The sequence below is a fragment of the Marmota marmota genome, unplaced genomic scaffold (genome assembly GCF_001458135.2).
Source record: "Marmota marmota marmota unplaced genomic scaffold, marMar, whole genome shotgun sequence".
NCBI classification, from domain to species: domain Eukaryota; kingdom Metazoa; phylum Chordata; class Mammalia; order Rodentia; family Sciuridae; genus Marmota; species Marmota marmota.
Window position 1 is genome coordinate 42438142 of NW_026000082.1, and position 12109 is coordinate 42450250.

The following is a 12109-nucleotide window of genomic DNA, read 5'->3' on the forward strand; positions in this document are numbered from 1 at the left end:
GCCTTGCATATATTGGATCTAAAGAAGCTTGAGATCACCGGGGAGTTAGAGATGGAAGTGTACTTTAATAGGACTTTGATAGGGATAGGTTGCTTCTTTTCTCTTCCTCCAGGGCCTGGGTGATGGGGTATTCGGCGAGGGGGCTACTGGTACTAGGGATTGAACTCACTGAGCTACATCCTCAGCCCTTTTTATTGTTTGTTTGGAGACAGGGTCTCACTAAGTTGCTTAGGACCTTATGAAATTGCTGAGGCTGTCCTCAAATTTGTGATCCTCCTGCCTCAGCCTCCCGAGTTGCTGGGATTACAGGCATGCACTGCCACCATGCCTGGCCTCTATATTTTTATTTACGTTTACTGCCATACTTCTTCTGTGCATGTCTGCTCTGATTACCCTTGGCATCAGATACACTTGGTCCCTCTGGTAGCCACAGAACTCAAACCCAAGTGGTGTTTATCGGCCTCATGAACTCTGCAAGCCTCATCTCAGTCTCCTTCCTGCCTTTGTCCTTCTGGGGGATTTATGTGACTCTGTGTATCCCCTCTCGCTGCTGTTTCCGATGCTTGAACGTCCCAGTCAAAGCCACACTGAATTTTTGCCAAATGGAAAATGCGTCCAATGATCTAGTTTCTAAGATGGTGTCAAGTGGTAACGACAATGTGCGACAATTGAGAAAGGAATTTATTAAGAGGAAGCAGAAGCACTGACCATTTTTTCCCCAGGAAGCAGAGGAAATCTTGAGTGAGCAGGACAGACTGCCTTCTCCTTCCAAAGCAGCACTCTCAAGGAAAAGCACCGCTGGAGTTTTTCTAACCTAAGACTTGAGAAAAATTAAATAAACACACACACAAACACACATACACACATATGTATATATACACACATTTATATATTTTTAAATCTTTCTGGACTGGGGGGAGGAGTAAAGATGATAGGAAGTGAATACTGCCGTAATAAACAGAAACTTTGCAAGGAAGCTGGGCACAGTGGCACACGCCTACAATCCCAGCTTGGGAGGCTGAGGCAGGAGGTTTTCGAGTTCAAAGCCAGCCTCAGCAACTTAGTGAGGTCCTAAGTAACTTAGTGAGACCCTGTCTGAGAAAAACAAAAAGGGCTGAGAATGGGGCTCAGTAGTTAAGCATCCCTGGGTTCAATCCCTGGTACCAAAAACCAAAACCAAAACCAAAAAAAAACCTTCCCAAGTAATGTGCTGCTGATGGATGAGGAACAAAACAAAACAACTGTCTTTCTCTTTTTCCATTTCTTAAAATAGGAGTTAAGGAAAAAATTGGTGATACATGCAAAGTTTTAAGCACAAAGATCTTCATTATCAAAACAACAACAACAAAAGATCTTCACTACCATATTATTGAAATACTAAAAATAAATAAATCTCTTAAATGCCTATACAATAGGGAAATGGTTAATTATGGCTAATTATTTCAAAATATGGCATTTTATAGCATCATTAAAACAGGTTATGAGGGCTGGGATTGTGGCTCAGCGGTACAGCGCTCCCCTACCATGGGCAGGACCCCGATTCGATCCTCAGCACCACATTAAAATAAAGGCATTGTGTTGTGTCCATCTACACCTAAAAAATAAATATTAAAAAAAAACAGGTTATGAAAGATTTTAGAATGCAAAACTTTAGGTTAAAATGTTAAATGGAAAAAAAAAACCTAGATTACAAAACCATACATGTACCATAACTATATAAAATATGCAATCAAATAAATCTCCATTAAAAATATATATATGCGGGGCTGAGGTTGTGTTCAGTGGTAGAGCGCTCGCCTCGCATGCGCAAGGCCCTGAGTTCGATCCTCAGCACCACATACAAATAATAAATAAATAAATGAATGAATAAAAAAAATTAAAAAAACGTTTTAAAATATGTATATATATATATATGTATGCATGGGCTGGGGTTGTGGCTCAGTGATAGCACGCTTGCCTAGCATACATGAGACACTGGGTTCAATTCTCAGCACCACATACAAATAAATAAAACAAAGGTCCATCAACAACTAAAAAATATTAAAAATAATAAAAATATATATATATGCAAGAGGCCTAGAGGAGCCTGGGCACATCTGTAGTCCTAGCTACTCAGGAGGCTGAGGTAGGAGGATCACAGGTTGGAGGCCAGCCTGGACAACTTGGCAAGACCCTGTCTCAAAAAATAAGAACTGGGGATGTGGTTTGGTGGTACAGCCCTTGTCCAGTGCTCCTGGGTTCCCCATGCACATAGACAGACAGACACACACACACACACACACACACACACACGGAGGAAAGGCTAGAGGAAAAACTCCAGAATGTTCAGGCGAGACCAGACAGACATAGATCTGAAGCTGACCTGCTGTCTTCATGCCCCTGATCTCAGGCCTCTTCACCTCCCAATTCCAGTTTTGTCTGATTTTTCTGTTTCTTTTTTTTTTTCCCCCGGAAAATCAAAAGATAAAGTTAGAAAGAAAAAAAAAAGGTTGAATCCTAACTCCCCTTCACACTGACCTCAGGTTGTGTGTGACTTGGGGAATCCACGCCCATCCTTCAGGTCCTCCCAGACATTAAGTGTCACCTGTGGTGTGCCTAGCCCTGTGCGGGTGCTACGGGAACTATCAAGAAAGGTTAGACGTCTATGCTCCAGTTGGGGAGCCGAGGTGTCCCCTTGTCTGTCCTCCCCAGGAAGAAGCAACTGTCTTGGACAGCCCAGGAAGGGCCCTGGGAGCTGCAAGCAGGCCACGATCAAGCCAAGCCAGAGATGGACCCGGGGTGGCCACCTTCCAGGCTTCCTGTGACACCTGAAGGGCAGCCTGGGGTGGGGACAGAACACCAGCAGGAGAGACCTCAGACCCCAAGTCCTGTGGAGGATCCGCCCCCTGGGAGCTGGCAGAGAACGCCCCAGGTAACCGAGCCAGAGGGCACGGGGTGACTGACCCGCAGGGAGGCCAAGGCACCCCGTTCTCGAGCGCTTGAGTCTCTCCTCCTCTGTGCCCGGGAGCTGCTGAGGCCGGAGCTGTCCCTGGGATACCCCAGGCGCGCACCTGCACAGAGTGTTAAGTCTCCATGCCAGGTTGCCCGCTGGGTGTCACAGCTGCAGGGGCCTGGGCCAGGGTGGGGGTTCTAGATCCAGATAATATGGGGACACACTGGGTTTGGCAAAGCAGACGCATGCTTCTCTGTGCACCAGGGTGACCTCGGGGCTGCCGGACTTTGCCGTATCTTGCAAGACATGGTTAGAGTATCTTGCCTTTTCCAAGCCTATGTAAACAAACTTTTCTCTTTATCTATTTCTAAGATGTAGGGTTTTTGTTTTCTTTTAACAACTTCGGTGGAGTATCTTTGACATATATCGGCATGTACTTCTAGCACACAATTTGCTGTTTATAGACAATCAAGAAAAACAAACACAGCCATCACTCCCCAGAACACTTTTTGTTTTTGGGTGGGGGATTGAAACCAGGTCTGTTCTACCACTGAGCTACGTCCCCAGCCCTTTTTATTTTGAAATATAGGATCTGACTAAGTTGCCTAGGCTGGCCTCAAACTCGAGATCCTCCTGCCTCAGCCTCCCAAGCTGCTGGGATTACAGGTGTGCGCCACCGCACTGGGCAACTCCACAGTGCTTTCCGTGTGTCCTTCCTCATCCCTCCCCCTGCTCATCCCCCATCCCCAGGCAACACTGGCTGTACCTGTAGATTCGTTTGTATTTCCTGGAATTTTACCTTCTTCTGTCTGGCTTCTTTCCCTCTGTGTGATTGTTTTTGAGAATCCTCTGTTATTGCATCTCTCCATACTTTGTTGTTTTGGTGGCTGAGTTGTGTGGTTGCAACAGTGTCTTTATGCATTGGCTTCTGGATGGACATTTGGGTGGTTTCCCAGTTTTTGACTAATCAGGGAAACCATCAGTGAACACTCACATCTGAATGGACCTGTGCTTGCATTTCTCTTGAGCGAGTACCTAGGAGTGGAATGCATCCTGTGCTACGTGTCTGTTTAACTTAAGAAACTCCCAAACTTTTCTCCCAAGTGATTGTGTGTTTTACACACACACACACACACACACACACACACACACACCCAGCACACAGGAGAGCTCCGCCGGCTCCACATCCTCCCGGGATGTTGTAGTCAGCCTTTTTAATTGAAGCATTCAAATAGGCATGTTGTGGAAATCCATGGGGATCTTAATTTGCCTTTCCTTACTGACACGGGATGCTGCGCATTTGCATATCTTCTTTGGAGAAATGTCTATTCAAATATTTTGCTCATTATTTTATTTTTATTATTTTTTATTTTGGTACTAGGGATTGAACCCAGATGCACTTAATTACTGAGCCATATCCCCAGCACAAAGCCCCCCTCTTTTTTTTTTAATTTAGAGACAGGGTCTCACTGAGTTGCTTAGGGTCTCACTAAGGTGCTGAGGCTGGCTTTGAACTCCGATCCTCTTGCTTCAGCCTCCCAAGCCACTGGAATTACAGGCGTGCGCTATTGCACCTGGCTCTCATTATTTTAAATTGATTAGTTATTTTATTGTTGAGGCATGAACATTCTTTTTAAATCCTGGATACTGATTCTTATCAAATGTATGATTAATGGAATTTTTCTTCCATTCTGAGGGTTGTCTTTTCCATTTCTGTTTCCCACTCCTGTTAAAAATTGAGTGGTTTGTTTTATTATCGAGCTTTTGAGCTTTTGCTTTGTCCTGGGGATTGATCCCAGGAGCACTCTCCACTGAGCTACCTCCTAGCCCTTTTAATTTTTTATTTTGAGAGAGCTAAGTTGCCCAGGAATCCTCCAGCCTCAGCCTCCTGAGATGCTGGGGTTATAGGCGTGTGCCACGGTGCCCAAGACCTCTGTGTTTGAAGGGGATCTTCTGGCTTTCCCAGGCTCCCCTTCTCCCTCCACAGGGAGGCTTGGACCATGACTTTGGGTGGCCCTGCCTTCCCTGAGCCCCAGTTTCCTCTTCCTTCTGCTGTCTTGGAGGGGCCTGTGGTGCCTGGACAGCAGCAGGCCCGTGGTCACTGGTGTCCGTGGGTGTTGAGGCTCACCTAGGAACCGGACAGGGCTCCCCAACCCTTGAATCCTGTCTTCAGCAGGGCTTGGAGTATCCGTCACCAGGTCACCAGGCAGCAGATGGGTCAGACACGGTGCAGCCGACAGAGTCTTCCTGCCCTTTGGACAGTTGTGGACAGCCACTGGGAGACGATGCCCCCAAGAAAGCAGGCATCCCACACATCAGACCACGGGAGGCTGCGCCAGAGCCCAGTGCGGGGGACCTCAAAGACGGCTCCCAGGAAGCAATGCTCCTAGTGCCCTTGACCCCTGCAGAGGAAGACACAGCCAACCCCCTTTTGCCATCCACACCAGGACCTAAAACATCCAAAGAAGGGTGAGTCGTCCTCCAAAACCATCCCCTGTCCCCCTTCCTGCCCCTCATGGGTTGCGCTTCTGCTAAGTCACAGGTGATGTGAGGTCCAGCCTGGCTGCTCCTGACCTGCTACAGGACTCTGGGCAAGTCATACCCTCTGGGCCTCAGTTGCCCCATCTGTACAGTCGCTCCCCCTGAGCTCTGTTCTGGGGGCCTGTGTGCGCAACGATGAGGGGCAGAGGGTCCCCCGGGATGAGAGGCTGAGCGGTGAGGATGGGTGGCGGGCCTGAGTGTCCTGGGGGCTGAGAGGTGGGCACAGGGACAAGTCTCAAGTTGAGCCCCTCCCCCACGGGGGGATTTCTCCTCTGTTTAGAGGCGAAGCTGTGGAGACCCAGCCAGCACCGGGGCCTCTTCTTCCACCAGTAAGTGGGGCCGGAGTGGGCAGGGAGACGTGGTGTGTGTGTTGGGGATCCAGGGGAGGAGGGGGGCAGAGACAGACATGGGATGGCTTGGGCGTCCACCTGGGAGGACGTGAACAGGAGCCACGTGGGGCCATGCGCTGCACCCGGGTGTGCCTAGCGGATCTGAGTGGGGTCAAGGGTGCAGGACACTCTGGAGTCTTGGGTTCCTCCCCAGTCCTGGGACGTTCCACAGCAGCACGGGTTTCTCCCACCCACTGGCCCCCAGCTAGAGCCTCGCGACCCAGAGTTTCCTGGGGACACCTGGAGGGGTCCAGCCATCCCCACCTCTGCCAGCTCGGCCACCTCCCGGCTCTGACTGGACACGATGCTCTCACTGTCTCTTTCTGCCACCCGCACCCTACCCTGGCTAATCGCCCAGCCACACGCCCCGCCCTGCCCCATGGGAGGCTCCCTTTCAAACACCAGGATGTCCTTGCATAATGGCATCCCTCGCACTTGTCACCAGACTTCACTTCTCTAGTCCCTGAAAGATGAGAAGTTCCAGGGGAGAAGAACCACCCCGAATCCACCACCCTGTCTGGCTTCTCCGGATTCCGATGGAAACTGTGAGGACAGACGGGGCCACCGCCACGTGCTCCCCAACCACGTAGACTTAATCCCATGTCCCCCCCCCATGGCCAGGCTCCCATCTCAACAGGACGGTTCCCCTCAGCACACGACCCGGGTCAGTGTCTGCAAGACCCACACCCGCTCCACCCCATCCCGGCCTCCCCTCTTTGCTTGTTCGCCCACGTGGTCCCTTGGGAGTCCCCCCCCCACTCACCCCACTTTCTTGTCTTTCCACAATGAGCATTTTTATGGAGGTCTCCACAATCTGCATTTTCCCAAATCAAATGTCAAGTTGTGCCCTTATAGGGCCACCTCACAGCCGCTGGCCGGCCCCTCCTCACCCTCTCTGTCTTCAGGGCTCCGCTCTCTGATCTTGAATCTCCACCCTCCTGCAGGGTGATCTTGGTCCCTCTCTCCATGATTCTCAAATCCTAACCTCTAGGCCAGGCCTTGCCTTTGAAGTCCAGGCTCTTATGTCCAGCTGCCTAAGTGAGGCCCCCTTACACGGCTACTTTGCTTCTCCAGCTGAACACGAGCAGAACATCACAATGGCTCCTCACCCAGCCTTCCTCGTCTCAGCAATGATCCTGTCAGCTCAAAGTCACTCCCAATGCCATCTACAATTCCTTTACACTCAAGGCATCAGCAAGCCCTGCCTAGCACTACCTCCCAAATACATCCTGAATCCATCGCTTCCCACCATCCCCTCTCCCATCACCCTGGTCCAAGCTTCATCCTCTTAGAATAAGATCCAAAATCTTCACCAAGCCACTCTGTCGAGATTCCTATCCCTCAGATAGGCTAAACTGGTTGGCACCTCGGGGCCTTTGCACATGCTCTTTCCTGTGCCTGCAATTCTCCCTGTACACATTCTCATGGCTGACTCCATGAAGTCATTCATGTCACTTTCTCAGGAAGGCCTTCCTGGCCCACCGATCTCAAGTACCTGTCAGCCGCAGTCACTGTATCACATTCTCTCATCCTTGTGACACTTTCTTTGCTCAATATGATCCCAATAATTTGTCAACCTACTTATTATCCAGAACGTAAACTCCACGAGGGTGTCGACTCCACTTTATTCACCGCTTTATGCTCCGTGCCTAAAACAACATCCTGCATGTGGTTGGGACTCAGTTTGAATTTGTTGAATAAAGAAACGGATGGGAATACCGTGAGGTGCTTCTCTGCCCAGTGAGAAGTCAGAGGAGAAACAGGAAATGTCCCTTGTGGGTGCATCTACTTGGTGCCTCTCCCGGCCACATGCGCCGTTGGACTGGACCCTGAGGGAGAGCAGAGGGGAGCAGCGGAGAGGGCTCAGTCTGAACCGAGTGTCTGTGACCCTCCAGGCCCTGTACTAGGCAGGAAGGTGGGGGGCTGCCCAGGGCTCCTGAGGACTGGGGGACCTGCGGGGCCCTAGGCAGGAAATGCGCAGGCGTTCAGGGAAGGAGCCCTGGGGTCATCCCCTGGCATGCAGGGGAGATGGGGAAGGGCGCCCAGGAGGCAGCAGGACACAGGCCGAGATAGAGAGTCCGGAAGGAACGTGCAGGGAGGGGCACGGCTGGGCAGAGGGCCTCCCGGGCAAGGAGGTTGGGTGCAGTGGACAGGGTGGCGGAAAGCCAGGCCGGGCTATCACACGAGGTTCCCGAGGCTCGGGAGAGCTCAGGTGGACAGAGGCGCTTCTCTGTGCACCTCCCTTGTTGGAGAACCCCATGAGCTGCCCACGTGGGTCCTGCACCCAGGACGATGTGATCTGCCCGGCTACAGCATTCTATTTCCAGAAGGGACTGAAACGGAGTCCAGCTGTCCAGCCAGGTCCCCCCAACTCAGGACACCGCATTCTCAGCACTTCCTAAATTTTTGAGAACCACACGCTAAAAACAGGGAGAGCTGGATCTGTCCAAGGCCACCTGGAGCAGTGTCCTGCACAGTCCTGGAGGGAGATGTTTGGACGTGGTTCTCCGATGTCCCTCTATACACTTGGCACGGGGCTGGGCCGACAATACACACTAGAGCACCCCAGGGTGGGGACTGGCACGTCCCTGAATCTGCAGGCTCAGGGGCAGGGGTCAGGGACAGAAGAGCTGAGAGGGTCCCTCTAGCAGCCCACGCAGGACACGTGGTGTCCAGGTGGAGGGGGCTCGGGAAGGTGGAGGGAGAGGTTGATGCGGCGGGGAGACGTCAGGGTCCTGGATTCAGCCGTGGGCTGAGCTGCTGAGGGGCCTGAAGCTTTGTGCTGGGTTCTGAATCATGTGGAAGGTTCTGGGACAGACCCCACATGTCCCGGGGCTCAGAGTCTGTATGTAAGGTGGGACCAGGGACGTAGGACTCGGGCAGCACTGAGGTCCCCGTGAGGGCCACGGCAGAGGTGAGGACAGTCCGTGGGGCCCCACGGTTGCAATGTAGCCGGGGGAACCCAGAACTACTTGTGAAGTTTGGTTTTTTGTTTGTTTTATGCCTGACGGAAACTGAGCATTTGCCCATAATTCAGGAAAATGATCCAAGGGATACTTGGCACTGGGGGAGTTGGGGTCCCCTCTGGGCTGCAGAGTGCTCAACTGGGATTATTTTCAACCCGACCGTGAGCTGGCTCTTCCTCTGTGCCAGCGCTTTGTTCAGACTCGAACTTTCTTCTTGGACTTCACTGAGAAAAGTGAGATACAGTGTGTAGTTAGAACAAATTTGTTGAGGACAATCCTCCAGTTGTGACATGGCGGGTTTAATGGCAAAAGGAGCTTAGGATCTAGTTGAGAGGGAGAGAGGCCACCAACGGGAGCAAACGAGTACAGTTTCACCAGGAATTAGAACACTCTGAGCAAGTCCGGCCTGAGAAGCAGGAGAGACTGGGAGACAGCTGAGGTACGCTGACGGGGAGGCACACGGTCAAGGAGGTGGCATTTGAGTCAAGACTCAAATGACCATAAGGAGCAAGCCATGCAGTTAAGGGACAAGATCATTCTGGGGAGAGGCGGCAGCAGCTAAGGGCCCTGATGGAAATGAGCTCCTCAAAGTCAGGCTCAGCAGGAAGGCAGACTGGGGGAAGGGGACAGGAGGGAGATGGGGTCCGGGGAGTTGTGCAGGGTCCTGAAGGCCACAGTGAAGGTCAGGAGCACATTTTGAGCCTAAGCTAAGCTACTACCAGGCTTCAGGCAAGAGCGTGAGATGCTCTGCTCTGGGCTGGGATCGCACAGTTGTGGCAGCTGGTTGGATAATGAACCTGGGTAAGGGTCAAAGGGTGGAGACCGTGGCAACACACTGTGCGACGATGGTGTGACTTGGACTGGGGTGGCAGCAGCAGAGGTGGCAGAAAGCACGTGGGATTTGGGAGGGGGTGACATGAGTCTTACTGAGGACCTTGGAAGAGAGTGGCTGGAGAAAGAGGATTCAAAAAAGACTCTGGGCTGGTATCCATCAGGACGGCTACTTTCCCAAACAAAACGAAACATAAAATAGCAAGCATTGGTCAGGATATGGAGAAATTGGAACCCTGTGCACTGTTGGCAGGAATGTAAAATGGCACAGCCACTGCAGAAAGCAGCATGGTGGCTCCTCAAACAATTAAAAACAGCACCATCAAAAAATAAAAATAGGACTGCCATAGGATCCAGCAACCCTTCCCCCAAGAATTGAAAGCAAGGTCTGGAAGACACATTTGTAAACTCATGTTCATAGCATCATTACGCAGGTATCCATAGATGGTGGAGGAAAGAATAAAATGTGGCACATCCATAAATAGAATATTATTCAGTCTTGAAAAAGGAAAGAAATTCTGACACATGTTATGACATGGATGAGCCTTGAGGACTTAGATGAAACGAGTCGATCATCAAAGGATAAGTGTTGTCTGGTTCCACTTATGGGAGGTACTTTAGAATAGTTACAGAGACAGACACGGAATGGCCATTTTCAGGGGCTGAGAGAAGGGGTACTGGGGATTGTTTAACAGGTATGATTTTGCAAAATGAAAAGAGGTCTGGAGCTGGATGGTGGTGGTGGCTGCGTGTTCTTTTTTTTTAATTTTTATTATTGGTTGTTCAAAACATTACATAGTTCTTGATATATCATATTTCACACATTTGATTCAAGTGGGTTATGAACTCCCATTTTTACCCCGTATACAGATTGCAGAATCACATCAGTTACACATCCACTGTTTTACATACTGCCATACTAGTGTCTGATGTGTTCTGCTGCCTTTCCTATTCTCTACTATCCCCCCTCCCCTCCCCTCCCATCTTCTCTCTCTACCCCATCTACTGTAATTCATTTCTCCCCCTTGTTTTTTTTTTCCCTTTCCCCTCACTTCCTCTTGTATGTAATTTTGTGGCTGCGTGTTCTAAATGCGCTTAATGTCATGTACTCTTCAAAATGGTTAGGACAGGGCAGGGGGTGCAGCTCCGAGGTAGAGCACTGGCCGAGCGAGTGTGATTGCCTGGGCTCGATCCCCGGCACGGAAAGAAGATGAAGAAAAGAAGCATCAGGTGGGGTCTTCTTTCAGTGTGTGTGTGGGGTGCCCAGGAAGCAGCTGGCGGGAGGAAGGGTGTCTGCCCTGGTCCCGTTCTAGAACACGCAGGAGGTTAAGAAAGACGCCTGGCGTTAGGAAGGACTGTGGGGTCAGGATTGGGGATGTGAATGTGAGAAAAGCAGCCGTGGAGGAAGCCCACGGCGGGGAGGGGTGAACAGGGAGGAGTCTGAGGTCACATTTAGAGACAGACCCTGAGCCAGGGCAGGGGGCAGGAGGAACAGCCCAGGAGGCGATGGGGTCCAGAGCAGAAGGTGTCCACCGAGGACCGAGTGGTCATCTGGGTCCAACCCTGCCAAGGGATCCCCTCAGATGCAGGCAAGGATCTGATCACAGCCTCTTAAGAGCAGCTTAGGGGGGGTGGGGGCAGTGGAGATCAGGACTGTGGACTCAAGTCATTTTGCTATGGGAGAGGAGCAGGACACAGGGACTGCAGCTGGAGGGGTGGCGGTGTAGCTCAGTGATAGAGGGTGTGGACGGTGTGCACCAGGCCCTGGGTGCAACCCCTGCACACATGCGCATGCTCACGCGCACACACACAGAAGATAATACATTACATGCTAGGGAGGACAGCCCAGTAGGAAAGTTAAGCTGCTACCTTTGAAGAACAAGCATGCAGTGGCAAGCCCAGGGCCTTAGAATGTCAAGCTTGGGGGCCTCTAATCCAGGCCATTCAGGAGGCTGAGGCAGGAGGATCACACGTTAGAGACCAGCCTCAGCAATTTAATGAGATCCTGTCTCCATAAAAAGGGGGTGGCCTGGGGATGTGGCTCAGTGGTGCAGAACTATTGGGTTCAATCCCAGTACCAAAAAAAAAAAAATGAGAGAGAGAGTAGGAATGCTGGATTCAGAGAAAGGCCTGGGTTGGTGCTGGTGTGGGGGTGGGACCTTGGGGACAGCCCTTGTCTCTTCCCTCGTAAATGGTGGTGAATGGGGAGGGGGACAGACGGCAGGAGGTGGCTGGGGTTTCTGAACGACTAAGAGGTGATTCGCGACGTGCCTGCCCTGTGCTGGGTACACAGGGATGGGGACAAGGCGTCCCGTGCAGATTGCAGGAAGGAGATGCACCCAGTGGAGGGACAGGGAGTGACTCCATGCCAAGGGATCATAGATGGGGGGGGGGACACGGGGAGGGAGGACACAGCTGGGAGCCCGTGTGGGACAGCTTCCCGACGTGAC

General features: G+C 51.4%; 1 protein-coding gene across 1 annotated transcript in view; it reads left to right on the forward strand.

Annotated features, from left to right (window-relative positions):
* Positions 1–4932: 4932 nt before the first annotated feature.
* The window catches only part of Spata21 (spermatogenesis associated 21), a 24338-nt gene continuing 17161 nt past the window's right edge, over positions 4933–12109 (forward strand). The window contains exons 1-2 of the mRNA XM_048782719.1: positions 4933–5022; positions 5109–5401. Of these exons, the coding sequence (XP_048638676.1) occupies positions 4933–5022; positions 5109–5401 (383 nt within the window). The remainder of the gene's footprint in view (positions 5023–5108; positions 5402–12109) is intronic.